This window comes from Marmota marmota, unplaced genomic scaffold, assembly GCF_001458135.2.
Source record: "Marmota marmota marmota unplaced genomic scaffold, marMar, whole genome shotgun sequence".
In the NCBI taxonomy this organism is placed as follows: Eukaryota; Metazoa; Chordata; class Mammalia; order Rodentia; family Sciuridae; genus Marmota; species Marmota marmota.
This window is the reverse complement of record NW_026000082.1, coordinates 1,248,800-1,262,143: the sequence shown is the minus strand read 5'-3', so window position 1 is coordinate 1,262,143 and position 13,344 is coordinate 1,248,800. Positions and strand designations below refer to the sequence as shown.

Below are 13,344 nucleotides of genomic sequence, written 5' to 3'. Positions count from 1 at the left end.
TTTTATTTTTATTAATAAATCAATTTAAGTAATAGCAGAATATGTCCCAATTTTCAGTCCTATTTTTGTTGGGGATGAGTGTCAAATTGACTTTTCATAATACAGCAAATAGTAGGTAGCATCAGCCATATCTTCTCCCATGATATTATTAACAACATGTCTTCTCAAATAGGACAGTTAAAATATTTCCATATATTAAAACAATATACACTAGGGTCTGTTTGGCCAAAATCACAACTTTGTTATTGGATTAAAGAGCATTCAATTTGGAATCAGAAAACCTGAGTCTTAGTTTTGGTTGTGACATCAACTCAGTATGACTTTGCATAGGTCACTTAGTTCTCTTAACTGTTTCCTTGCTTTGGAATGAGGAGATGAACTAGGTGGTCACTAAGATTCAGCACAAGTCTAAAATTCCATGATTATGTTTTTGTTCATAATGTATTTTAGTTAATTATTGGAAAGTTGCTCAAGGCAATACAATGATCTTGACATATCATACATTTGATTTAAATGGGGTATGAATATTGATAAGCTTTCCCAAGGTAGTGCCTGTTAAAACCGGAAGTTTAAGCCTTTCCTATTAAGCTTGAACCACTTCCCCATGCTCTGGTGTGGGATGATTGTCCTATGTGTAGGTGATGATCTGCTCTTACTTAGACTTTGAGATATTTAGCATGTTTTAAGCCAGAGTATAATCTGACATATATGAATGGTTTTATGAGGGTGGAAGACCTTACCCATTAGTAGAGCAAATGAATGTCTTCCTTTTTCACCTAAATTGTACTATGAATCATCCCTTGCCTTTCAATCCTGCTTTCTAGCCCGATTCTGCTTTGTCAGATTTATTTGAGATCAGGGTGATCCTGGTGACAATCATTACTGGTATAGACATTTCACAACATTCAGAAACTTCAAGCACCATGATATATATTGTTTCTATGTAAATTTGCTTTTTAAAGTATAGAAGCTACATGCCAGTACTAAATAAAATGTCAAGTTATAATGATCTGCGTTTGGACTTGAGATGTATTTTGGACTCCCCTGTCCATATGTGTCACTTACAGTCCTTGAGAACACAGTGTGCACACGTTTCAAGTAGGCATGTAACTGCCTACCTGCACACTCACCAACACTTATGTGGTAGCTCACTTTGGACTCCCCACTTTAACTGGGAGCACTCTTTTTCTCAGTTGTTTCCTGCAGTTCAGTTGTGGAAGCTTTGCCTTTATACACAACATAGAGTGGCTGCTGTGGACAACAATGAGCTTAAACAGAAGAATGAGAGTAATGTTTATTGGAATAAAAATTAGGCTTGAAATTCCTTGAGGGAAGGAACCAAATCTAATGTTTTCTTGTTCACTGACATTTTTTATATTGATGCTGTTCTGGATCTTTTAGAGAAGGGAGGAAAAAAATCAGCAAATGAGCTCTTTGAATCAGAAATGGAATTTAGAAGGCTGTTTTAGCAAGGCTTTTTGACAATCCTTGATTTATTCTGTTCGTACTGTGATGAGAAGAGTAGCCTCACACATTTTGTGAAAAATCTTAGAGATGGAGGATGTTTTTAAGGGGGAAACAGAGAGCAGTTGTTTAAATAATCTTGGGCCAATAGCATTTGGTAGGTGGAGTTACTGTTGTATGCATTACAGAGCAAGATAATTCTGAATGAAGACTTTAAACATTTCACATGCTGGACGGGATTCTAGTTCTGTTCTTTGTGCAAATAAGTGACTAGGTGACTAACTGGGATTTGCTTACTATCGGGTAGTGGATGCAGCTCATTTGATAAGATTTAAAAAAATACATGTAAAGGATTTATCAGGAGCCCTTATGAATATTTCATGAGTTGATATATTCAGCTGAATGAATTCAGTGAGTGTCAGTGTGTAGCTTGCAGACAAACCTCATCCACAAGGAGGCTACTGACATAGGAAGCACTTTGGCGCATTTTCAGAGGCAAAGCCAGCCTGATAAAGCTCCTTGTGACAGCCTGACTTGCCATTCTTCGAGTATGCTGCTCTTGCTCTGAGCAGCTCCAACCTTGGAGCCACAGCTTCCCAAATTAAAGAGTTTGCAGACTTATCAGCCTTTTAACCTACAGCAGTGTCTCTGCTATGTTTGAGGGGTTTGCTTTGGATGGTGAAAGCTAGCACTCCATACAAGACATGACAGCAAAAAATTCTTCAAAGGAACTTACTGCTTCTGAGTCTGAGGTTTGCATTAAGACTTTCAAGGAGCAAATGCACTTAGAACTTGAGCTTCCAAGACTACCGGGAAACAGACCTACATCTCCCAAAATTTCTCCACGCAGTTCGCCAAGGAACTCACCATGCTTTTTCAGAAAGTTGCTGGTGAATAAAAGCATCCGGCAGCGTCGTCGCTTCACTGTGGCTCATACGTGGTAAGACGGGACACAGAGGTATCTCTAGTGCTTTTCATATTCATTAGCAGCCGTGGTTTAGAAATGTTGAAAATGGGAACGTTTTGAGTTTTGTTCCAAATAGCACAAGTGTGAAATGAATGGGGAGACCGGGTCAGCTGAAGAAATCATAAATGCACTGTGTGCTAAATTGTCATGGTGCTACCTGCTGTTTCCAAATAAAATGTGTCTCTAACTGTAGTGATTCCTTAAAATTGCTGCTTATAAAAATATGTAGCTAGTTCTAGAGTCATGCAGTAATAAAGGAGTTTTTAGAAGTGAGATTTTTGTTTAGACTCTGTTAAAGTGATAGGTGACTTTTTTTGTTTGTTCTGTGGTTATTGATGATTTTGTAATAGTATATTTTGGGTACTAGAATGAATATTTTCATATTAGTTCTAATTTATTTATTAAAATGATACATAAAGTCCAACTTAAGCTACAATATTCCCATATTTTATAGTGTACAAGCCCCTGGGTTTTTGATTTATTGACTTTTATCTTTGCACTACTTAAGGAAAGGAAAACTAAGTTACTACTTCTGAATTGCACAGTTAATTACTTTTATTTATGATTCCAAATTGCTGCTATCTTTAAGAACCTGTTGTTTTAGAAAGTAACTTAAAATTTACAGATGTTTTGAAAATGCCAAGTAAATAAATTCAGGAACCCTCTGTAAATATTGCACCCAGCCTGCCACCTTGAATATATGTGCTGTAAGAAATGTAAATACAGTAGAATGACTTTCTTAAACCAGCCTGATAATGTCATGTAAGGAAAAGCACAGTGAAATTAAATAACCTGGACTTGTAAAATCAAGGCCATTTCAGATTTCTTTGAAGGATATATTTTCTTTCAGATCAAGGTACCCTTCAAAACTAATTATGTGTCCTTCAGTTTTATTTAACAGGGACCATAGCAATAAAGGGATCTGGTGCCTCTTAAAGGCAATTCTAACACATTGATTTTGTGTCTGCATACTAGATTGCCAATCAGCATCACAAACTGAGGATATCTGATTTTCAAAAATTAATATTCACTTGAATTGTTTTCTACTCATCTGAAATGTTTATCTGCCTAATCTACTGCATAGCACATTGGCAAATTAAAGTTACCCATAGAAAGATGTAGCTTGCTTTTGATGAACACCACATGGTTAGCCAATGTGTACTTTACTTGGCTAAATATGATATGGTTATTCTTGTTTTCTGACTGTGGACTGTTATGTATCTATTTGCTTTTTTGGGGAGTTTTTAAACATCTTCTTGATGAATTAAATCTTAATATTTTAGAACATGTGATTAGTTTTTCAAACCTACCAATGGTGATAGCATTTGTAGAAAGAGAAGGTTTATAATACAAATATGTACTGATTCAAAGAAATCCTTTTTCTCATACTTTACCCCTAACAAGATGTGTATTTTCAAGTAGTTTGTTAAGTAGTATAACTGAATAGGGTAAGATAAATAGCTGTATTCATAATTAGTTCTCATGAAAGAAACACATATAGAAAATATGTAATTGATTAATATGTGCATATCCTTACTACTCAAATGAATATTTAACCCTTAAGTGATGGTAAATCTTTTTAAAACTGTGGTAATATTTTCCTTAAGATAGTTTCAATTCTTGAGTATAATAATGTGACCTTTCTTTTTCTTAGAATAGATTTTTTTTTGATGTGCTAGGAACAGAGAGCTATAAATACTGGTGTTTCTTTTCTTTTCAAAATAACCCAAATTTTAGAATGATTAAAGAGCCAGTTTTACTCATGCATTATACAAATTTTCTTGCTGCGAGTTGCAAAAAGAACAATTTAATGATATCTTGAGGTAACTTATGCTAATAAAATGATCCTCTTTTAGGTGAGTTAAAACAAAATTTTCCACAATTGCCAAAAAAGAAAGCACATAACTTTGGTATAGTGAACCATAATATAGGCTTGAAGAATTCATTAATCATTGAACTTATAAAATAACTTCAGTTATGACTATGATTCATTTTCATCCTTTTTCTCCTCACAACCATACACTCCCCTTCTTATGTTTCTTAGTGAAGCTCTATCACAGTTTGCTTCCAGCTCCTGATTAAGTCATCCTTTATATTTATTTCTATTGTTTTATATCTGACTAAGTGCTTAACAGTTTTCAAATTAATTTTCATAAAGCAAGCAATAAAAATCTCTTTTTGGAAAAATAGACATATATCTTATCTATTTGAATGATTTCTTTCCAAATATTAAAAGTTATGTGCTGCTTTTTTTGCATATCATATGAAATAGTTACACAAGGAAATAAAAGCATAAGTACTTTATTTTTTTGCCTCTTTGTCATGAAGAAGTGTAACCAGCCTTTTATGATCAATGATTGGTATTTTCCAAACCATCCATTTAAGTTAGAAATTCCAAGATATGCACTTAGAAGTCTCTAAAAACATGTTATTACTTTACAGTAGACAGTAGGCTTCTTTTAAGGGAATTGGATTGTTTTGATTCCAGCATCAAAATTAAAGTAATTTTCATGATGAAGCTAAACAATGCAGAGGATGCAGTTTATATCTTAACCCACTAGACAGTTTTTAAAAATCTTGATTTATTTGTAGATTTCATATTTTGGTTAGATGAATGTGTAGTCCTGGTTTGAGAACCCAAGTTATGAAGTATGGACTAATGGCGGCAGATGTGGGAAACATTTGTGAAATTCTAACTCTGCGATTATTTTTAAAATATCTGAAGAAACATAGATATTCAATGTATTGTTAAAATCAGAATATTTATACAATCCCAAATCTGGAAGGGATTTGGGTGATTATCTCACAGCTTCCTTTTACCCTTAGATAGAGCCACAATTACTCCATCTTTGACATAGGGAAATCTGCTCTACTTTTAGGATGGGAGAGAAAACATTTCTGCATCCTTCCTTAGTACATATACACTTTTACTATTTCATAGTCTAGATATTGGAAAATCCTCCCTCATGTTAACCTATATAATTTTTATGTAATATATAATCTATTTCCACTCCCTTCAGTAGATATTTAAAAAAGATTTGTAAGAACCTGCATGAGTCTGAAACTCATTATCAACTGGTCCTAGAATTTTCTTTTTTATTCACTTAACTTATAGAATTGAGCCTTGCTATGAACATGAAGAGCAAAAATTCTGATTTGGGCTAATTGTATTCCAACATCTAGTATATTTTAAGTTTTTCACCAAAATGTTTGTGTTATCTCATTTAAGTTTTATATTTCAAATTTGTTTCTTCCAGTATTACATGTTGCAGATATGAAAGGTATTCTGAATTACTTTAGCTTCTTCTAAGTATTTCTGTTCCATTAGTCATTATTTTGACTCTGAACACCACCCAGATTTCTAAATTCTTCTTTGAAATCCCCAAAGTGGATGCTACATTCATTGTTCCAGGATGTGACAATATATAAATAAAAAACATGTTGTACACTAAAAGTGTTAATGGAATGTTCTGCATTGCTAAATAGGGAGTCAGGAGATTATTGACGGAATTCTCAGGTCAGAATATTATTTATCCCTAACCCCACATCAAAGGTGACAACTTCCTAGCCATTCTACCTGGGCTGTACAGCCAGCTGCTTCGCCTTGCACTTGCTACACAGTGTCCAACTCTTTCAAACTTCCCTCCTTTAATCATGTCCCAACCTCAGTCATCACTTCTCCATGAGATAAGCTGCTGGTGATGATCTTGACTCCATCCTAGCCCCACTGCACACCTGCCCACAGTGTGCTTGAAGGGCAAATATACGGATGAGTACCATCCTTTGTCTGTCCATGCTTACATACAGGGAGTAGCTGGCGATAGTTGGCAGTGACTGAGAGAAAAAGCTTGTATTCTTTTTCCTTTCCCTCATTTAGTTCTCCTACATCTTGAAAATCTTTTCTTGTTTTAACAAAGGTTCATGAAATGTGCTTTTGCACCTAATATTTGAATGTAAAAGTATTTTAGCTTATATCCTAAAGTTTAAGGCTATATTTATACTATAAAGGAACTTATATGTGGCATGACGAAGTTGGAGTAATTGGAGGAGAATAAAAAGAAAACATATTGACTGAATATTGATTGAAGATAAACATTGGTTGAGAGCACACTATGCTCTAGGCCTTGTTCTGGGCTTCTTAGAAGATACAAAAAGAGAAGAAGCTTTTGCCTTCAAGGAGTTCATATACCAGCTACAAGACACATATGCATTAATAACTAATCAATGAAGTGTGAATAATGCTATTGAAGTATAATGTTCAACATATCATTAAGCACAGAAGAAATGACTATCATTAGAAAATGAGTCAATATGTTAGGGAAGGTGAAGACAAAAGATGCCATTTATGTGGGCTCTCGAAGAATGAATAGAAGTTTTCCAAGAGAAGAGTGGGCAGGAACAGCTTTTTTTTCCCCCCTGGTTGGAGGGAGTGCAAGGAAATAAATTACAAATGCTCTCATTTATTCAGCACTTATAAAGTGTTTGACATTGTTCTAAATGTATTTACCCATTTAATACCAATGGCAAGCCCATGTATTATGTACTACAAGTTAAGTATCCTTTATCTGAAATGTTTGGAACCAAACATTGGATTTTTTTTTTGGATTTTGGAATATTTGCATACACATAATGAGCTATCTCAGGGATAGACCCAAGTCTAAACACAGAATTCACTTCTGTTTCATATACATCTTACATGCATAGCCTGAAGATAATTTTATACAATATTTTAAATAATTTTATACATGAAACAAAATTTCACGGTGTGAGATTTTCTGCTTGTGTGAGGTATCATATTGGTGTCCCCAAAGTTTCAGAATTTGGAGCATTCTGGATTTTGGAATTTTGGATTAGAGAGACTGAACCTGTATTATTATTTCTGTTTTATAGGCAAAGGAATGAACCTTAGAGAATATAAGTAATTTGCTCAAGGTTACAGAAAATGTAAATGGCTAGACTGAGATTATACTCCAAGTATGAGGAAGTGGGCATTGCTTACTGGGGTTATGGTCTAAATTGTAAGGTGAGAAATGTAGAAAATAAGACTGTGCTAGTCAACCAGAGCCATACTCTGGGCTTCCAATATCAGGGACAAGACTTGGGGCTTTAGTCCAACATCAGTGGGGAGATTGCAAGGTTGAGAGAAAGGGTTGCCATAAATGGTTTTTACTTTGGAGCTGTATTTTGTAGACAGTGAAGAATGGATTGGAGGATGAGATGAGAGGCAAAGAGAGAAAGAAGAATGTGCATTTGAGAGATAATGAATTCTAATTATATCGTAAATCCCATAAAATTGGAAACTGTGCTTATGACATTCTTCATGACTTAACAAATTACTGTTTATGGTAAATGGGAGGAAAGTATGTGAACTTGGTATCCCTTGCATTTATCACCTACAGCTTATGTTTTGCATAGGACTGTCTGGTATGCTACCCCACCTCGCCCCCCGCCTCCGCCCCATGTATCAAACAACCACAGCAAAGGTACATAGGAGGATGGGTACATCTCGGGAAAACCCTATCTATTAACTCTGTCTTAATTTACTAGAAGTGCTTTAAGTTATACTTTAAATGCAGGTTCCTCTTTATTCTTTTTTAAACAGGAAGTATTTTAGTCTACAATTTAAATCAAATACCAGTAGAAAACTGTACTTCATATCCTGAGTCTGTTACTTTAATAAGGGCAAAAATTTTATCAGTAAGTCTATAAATGGTATTTCCCTTGACTTTTAGTGTCCTCAAGTCCTCAATATATTGAATTTTTAAAATACTTATTGTTAAAAGGGCTTTGTAAAGTAATGGTAAAAACTCCTAGGACGAAACAAAGCCCAGGAAACTTGCCTGCTGCCTGACTGCTAAATTATTTTATAAAAAAATTTATATTTTAGTTGAAGGTGAACACAATACCTTTGTTTTATTTTTATGTGGTGCTGAGGATCGAACCCAGTGCCTCATGCATGCTAGGCAAGCTCTCTACCACTGAGCCACAACCCCAGCCCCTGACTGCTAAATTCTAAGATCCTTTTGCAAAATCCTATTTGCCTTCATTTTGCATCCTTTCCTCTTCATTATCTCCCAGTTTTTCTCCTTGGGGCATTTAAGAGACTCTTAGAAAAGCATCTGAAAGGCTAACCAAGGTTTATAAGGCCCTACATTGTCTGGCCTCAGGCTGACTTTGACCTCATCCCTTGTCTTCTAGCTATGTGAGGCTTTCTATTTTTCAACAAACCAAGCGTGTTTCTACCTCTGGGCCTTTGCACCTGGCTTTCTTCTGCTGGGAGGCTTTAGTACCACAGATGTTGCCATGGTTCACTCATATTTCCATTCAGGCTTCTACTCAATATCAAGCTAGCAAGGTCATGACTACTTCCCTCTGACCCCCCCCCCCACTAAGATAGCACATTTTCACATTCTAGTGTTTTATTCTATTTTTCTTCTTGGCATTTATATTTACCTGAACATACATTACACAATGCTTCTTTGTTATATTGTTTTTCCTTTTATTGTCTATATCTCTGCCAAATTGTAATGAGGGCATGGATTATGTCCTGTTTTCTACATCCCAGGAACCTATAAGAAAAGCTGGTATTTAAAAATTATTTATGGAAGAAAATAAAAGAGAGCATGAACATGGTTCTTGTTTTTGGCTCTTTATTTTTATATTATATTTCCTTTAGTCTGATATGAAGGAGGAGGAAAGGAAGCTTAGTTGATGCTAATTCTACAAACATTCCCTTACGTCATCCATCTCTTAATAGCTGTGTTCCTTTTCTGCCAGTAGAACTGCTCGAACTTGCTTCTTATATTATGTTCTATGATATTGCAGATGCAGATTTAATTACAATATCTTACTAGAGGCTAAGTGTTTTACATGGTAGCCTATTTAATTAAGCCACCATGTACAAATCATACTACCTAGCCTGTAGTGCTATAAAGTCAATATTTGTCTATGGCACTGAAGAATTGTTTATTTGGTTATTCTTCATGCATCAAACAGCACAGTTGGTGCTTCAGCTCAGGAAAACTATGCATCTCTCATTAACTGTCTGAGTGTTAGTGTGAACAAAGAAATCTATTTGTTATTTTGACTTCTAAGTGTTTACATATTATATATTAGAATGTTCAATTACATTTTTGCACTGATGCAACATTTATAATACTAATTCTAGCAATAGATTCAGTAATGTGAGATTTTTAATGGGATTTTCCTGGGCTTAGAAGTAAAGTCCTTGACTTGCAGATGGAGGAAAGTGTGAATGACTAACCCTAACCCTCTAGAAAAGACATGATCAGGTGTGGACTTTCACTTGGTTCCATATCATTTTTTTCTGATTTGGTAGGTTGGAAACCTTTGTTGCTCCTAGGAATTTGTTTGACACAAATTGTTTGACACATTATACAATATCCTAAACTACACACAGGGTTCTATATGAATAATGCATTTAAAAAATTAAAAAATGTAACTTGTTGACTCTCTTAGATTGCTTCTTGCTAGAACTTAGGCATTTTGCCTTTGAGGGAGACTAGGACTGACTGTGTCGCAAGACCTTTGTGACAGAAAATGACTGTGACACTCTTTCTCAGACAGAGGCTATCTTGTCCTCCTCCTTCTTACAACTCAGGCTCATTGCAAAAGATCAGATTGGAAACAAAGGTGTGACTTTAAGTAGAGCTTTTTTCAAACTCTGTTTTCTGGAACATCAGTGTTCGAACATCAATGTTCTATTCCCTGTCCCGTGTCTGAGCAAAGCCACGTGGAGAACTACAGAGTTGGAGAACTCCGGAGGATCCCTACATGGATTCCATGATCTCCATGTACTTGAAAACCACAAGTTTAAGAAAGAAATGAGTGGGGGGGAAAGAAGACAGCAGTGTAGCTCTGCTTGATAGAGTTACAGAAATTTCTAGATAGTTGATAATGTTAAAATCATGTGCATCTAATATATCCAGCAATGGCAACAGGATAAAGAAAGAGGACAGAGATATCTGTGGATCAAGGAGAGGTCACTGGTAGTGAAAATATAAAATTTCCAGAAGTTGCAAGATTAGTGCATTGAGTACCTTTTATTTAGATTTATTAATTTATTAATTATTATTATTTGTACATATTTATCTCTCTGTATCTCTGTATATATCTCTTTCTCTCTATACATGTATATATATGCATATATATATATATATATATATATATATATACACACACACACACAAATATATATATTTGATTGAAGATTCAGATGAAGAGTGGTATTTTGGAGATGAAAGAGGCTAATATATATTTTAACAGTATGGAATTACTTCCATTCCAACAGTATGTCCTTTACTCAATTTAAGAGTTTAATTCTTAACAGTGTGCTAACTTACTGGCAAGTCATGAATAAATTAGTTGCCCCACTTTTTTAGACTATTGAAACAGTTATAGTGAAGGCTTAGAAGAATTCTAAGAGGATGTCTGTAAACATTCAAACTTTCCTTTTCTAAGAAAGGATGCAATTTCTTTTTCTAAAATTATTCAACTTGACCATTAGTATGGAACATTATACAACATCCTAAACTACACACAGGGTTTTATTATTATATAATTTAAAATTTTTTTTAATTGTAGATGGACACAATGTCTTTATTTATTTATTTTTTGTGTTGTGCTGAGGATCAAACCTAGTACCTCACACTTGCAAGGCAAGCACTCTGCCACTGAACTATAGCCCCAGCCACTATTATTGTATAAATTTGACGTCATCTTGAATTTTATTTTTTACTGTTGACCATTTTCATGCCACTTTATCTAGAGTCAAGGAAACTAGGTTGGGTATCAGTATTTTCTCTGGACTATTAAATTAAAGATAGTCAACTGTCTTAAACGTCAATCCTTTCATTTACAAAATGGATAAAATAACCTTATGTTCAAATAGTTTTAAGTGTGAATTTAATTTTAAATTCATACCTGTCTAGCCTGCTATCTCTCTCTTGAGATAATGAAGTACTTAGCACAATACTTCAAGCATTATAAGTCACATAATAGATGTTGCTGTTTAATTATATTACTGAATCTCTAAACATTAACAAACATGTACAGTATTGTCAGATTTGATTAACAAGCAAGAATTCATTTTTATTTTTTGAAAAGTATCTTTGTGTATGAAATGTGCCAATTTGAAAGAGTCAAAGTGCATTTGGGTTTGTAAAGAAGTAATTTGTAATGTCCAGACTGTGACCATTCAGTATACTGGAGAAACACAATTATCATTCATTTACCATCAAGTAAAATAGCAACCTAATGAGCCAAGCTAAATTATACTAAAATGCACTAATTTTCAGAAGCCCCAATGTGAATACCTTATATTCCCCAATAGGAAACTTCATAGCTTTGTTTCGCTATCATCAATATATTTTTTTTAAAAAAATTATTATTATCCACTGTGTGAAAGAGATATGGTGAGAACCACTTTGATGTCAGTCCATCCCCTTGCACCAACAAAGTTGAAAGCAAAAGAAAAAACAAAACAAGAAGATATCTTGTCTATTTCAGGATCCCACATATAAAAGCCAATATAGATTCAGTGAACAAATGCCTGGGAAGAATTCCAGTGTCATCAAAAACTCATTTATCTCAAAATGTCTTCTTGCCATCCTTTCTATTCCTCCACAAAATTAATAAGCTCTAACTGTTGCAGTTCACAGGACCTTAAAATGCTTTTGTGGCTTATTTGTCCATAATTATCCCAGCAGTTCATACGGGAAACCTTTATCTCACCATCATGACTTTTTATGCCTCTTAAAGAGAGATCCGAAAAGACAGAACACATAAACCTTGAGCTCCAGCATTCTCTTCCAGGTGTCTTAACTGCCCAAGACTTTCCCCTGAGATTTATACTTTAATCCATATGCAAATTTTAATTTTATGGGGATAACTGTAGCCTTTGCCCTCACCAGTCAGCCAACTTAGCCAGGTGTGAGCTAATCCTTAAAATAGAGGGTGTCTCTAGCATCCTCATGTTTACCAAAACAACATAGGGACTTCAGGAAGCCAGGTGGTGTGGTCCGAAGAGTGTAGCATTTGAATTCCAACTTCACTTTTTACCAGACACAAGGTTTTAGGCAGAACATTTAGTCTAACTTAGTTCCTCTTTCTGCATCTGCAAATTATAAGTATACTACCTATATCTCAATAGATTAAATGAAGTAATGTTGGTAAAATGACTGGTACAATCCATGGCCCAATGGCAGGTAACCATCAGACATTAGTTCATGAATGTACATAGACATTATGATCTCATTTAAAAGTATATGTAACATAAATTAACTAAATATTTTATATGCCTTAGTTTAATTAAATAAGCTTTGATTGAGCAATTGTAGTAATCCTAAATTCACTCTTTTTAGACCACTCAGATATGACTTAGCTTCATAAGATATTACTTTGTCCTAAAGCTCATATTAAAATTTAGTTAAAGTCCAGTGAAATTTCAAAAACTAAAAAAAATTTAAAAAACATGTTATAAAGATTTCTTTTTCTATGTATGGGGAATAATTATTTTCATTCTTCACAGAGATAATTGTAAATGACTTTGGCCATAAAATAATCTTTCTTCTTTAAAATCATACTTACCTTCTTGAGTATTCTTCATTAATAAAACTAGTATCAATGAAACTATTTCTTTAAGTTAATGGCAATAAATTTCTACTAAACTAAAAAAAAAAAGTCTTTTCAAAGTATTAAAATGTTTCAGGTTGTTTTTCCCAGTGAGTTGAATCTAACCTCCCAGTGACCTGTTTACATAAGAAAGTTTATTCATGAGACAATGGAAAAGCACCTTGGATCTAGAGAGTAAAATATCTAGACATTCTGGTGCTATCATTCACAAAGTGTTTTTTACTTATTTTTGCCTTTTGAGAGGGGAAGGGGAACTTATT

General features: G+C 34.3%; 1 protein-coding gene across 7 annotated transcripts in view; it reads left to right on the top strand.

The window, feature by feature from the left end:
- Pde4b (phosphodiesterase 4B) overlaps window positions 1-13,344 on the top strand; it is a 523,657-nt gene that overhangs the window by 176,150 nt on the left and 334,163 nt on the right. Inside the window, exon 1 of one of the 7 annotated variants that reach the window (XM_048815210.1) lies at window positions 1,711-2,404. The exons of the other annotated variants lie outside the window; for them this stretch is intronic. Within the exon in view, the coding sequence (XP_048671167.1) occupies window positions 2,169-2,404 (236 nt within the window). The 5' untranslated portion in view covers window positions 1,711-2,168. Of the gene's footprint in view, window positions 1-1,710; window positions 2,405-13,344 lie in introns of those variants that run through there. 7 annotated transcript variants of the gene reach the window in all.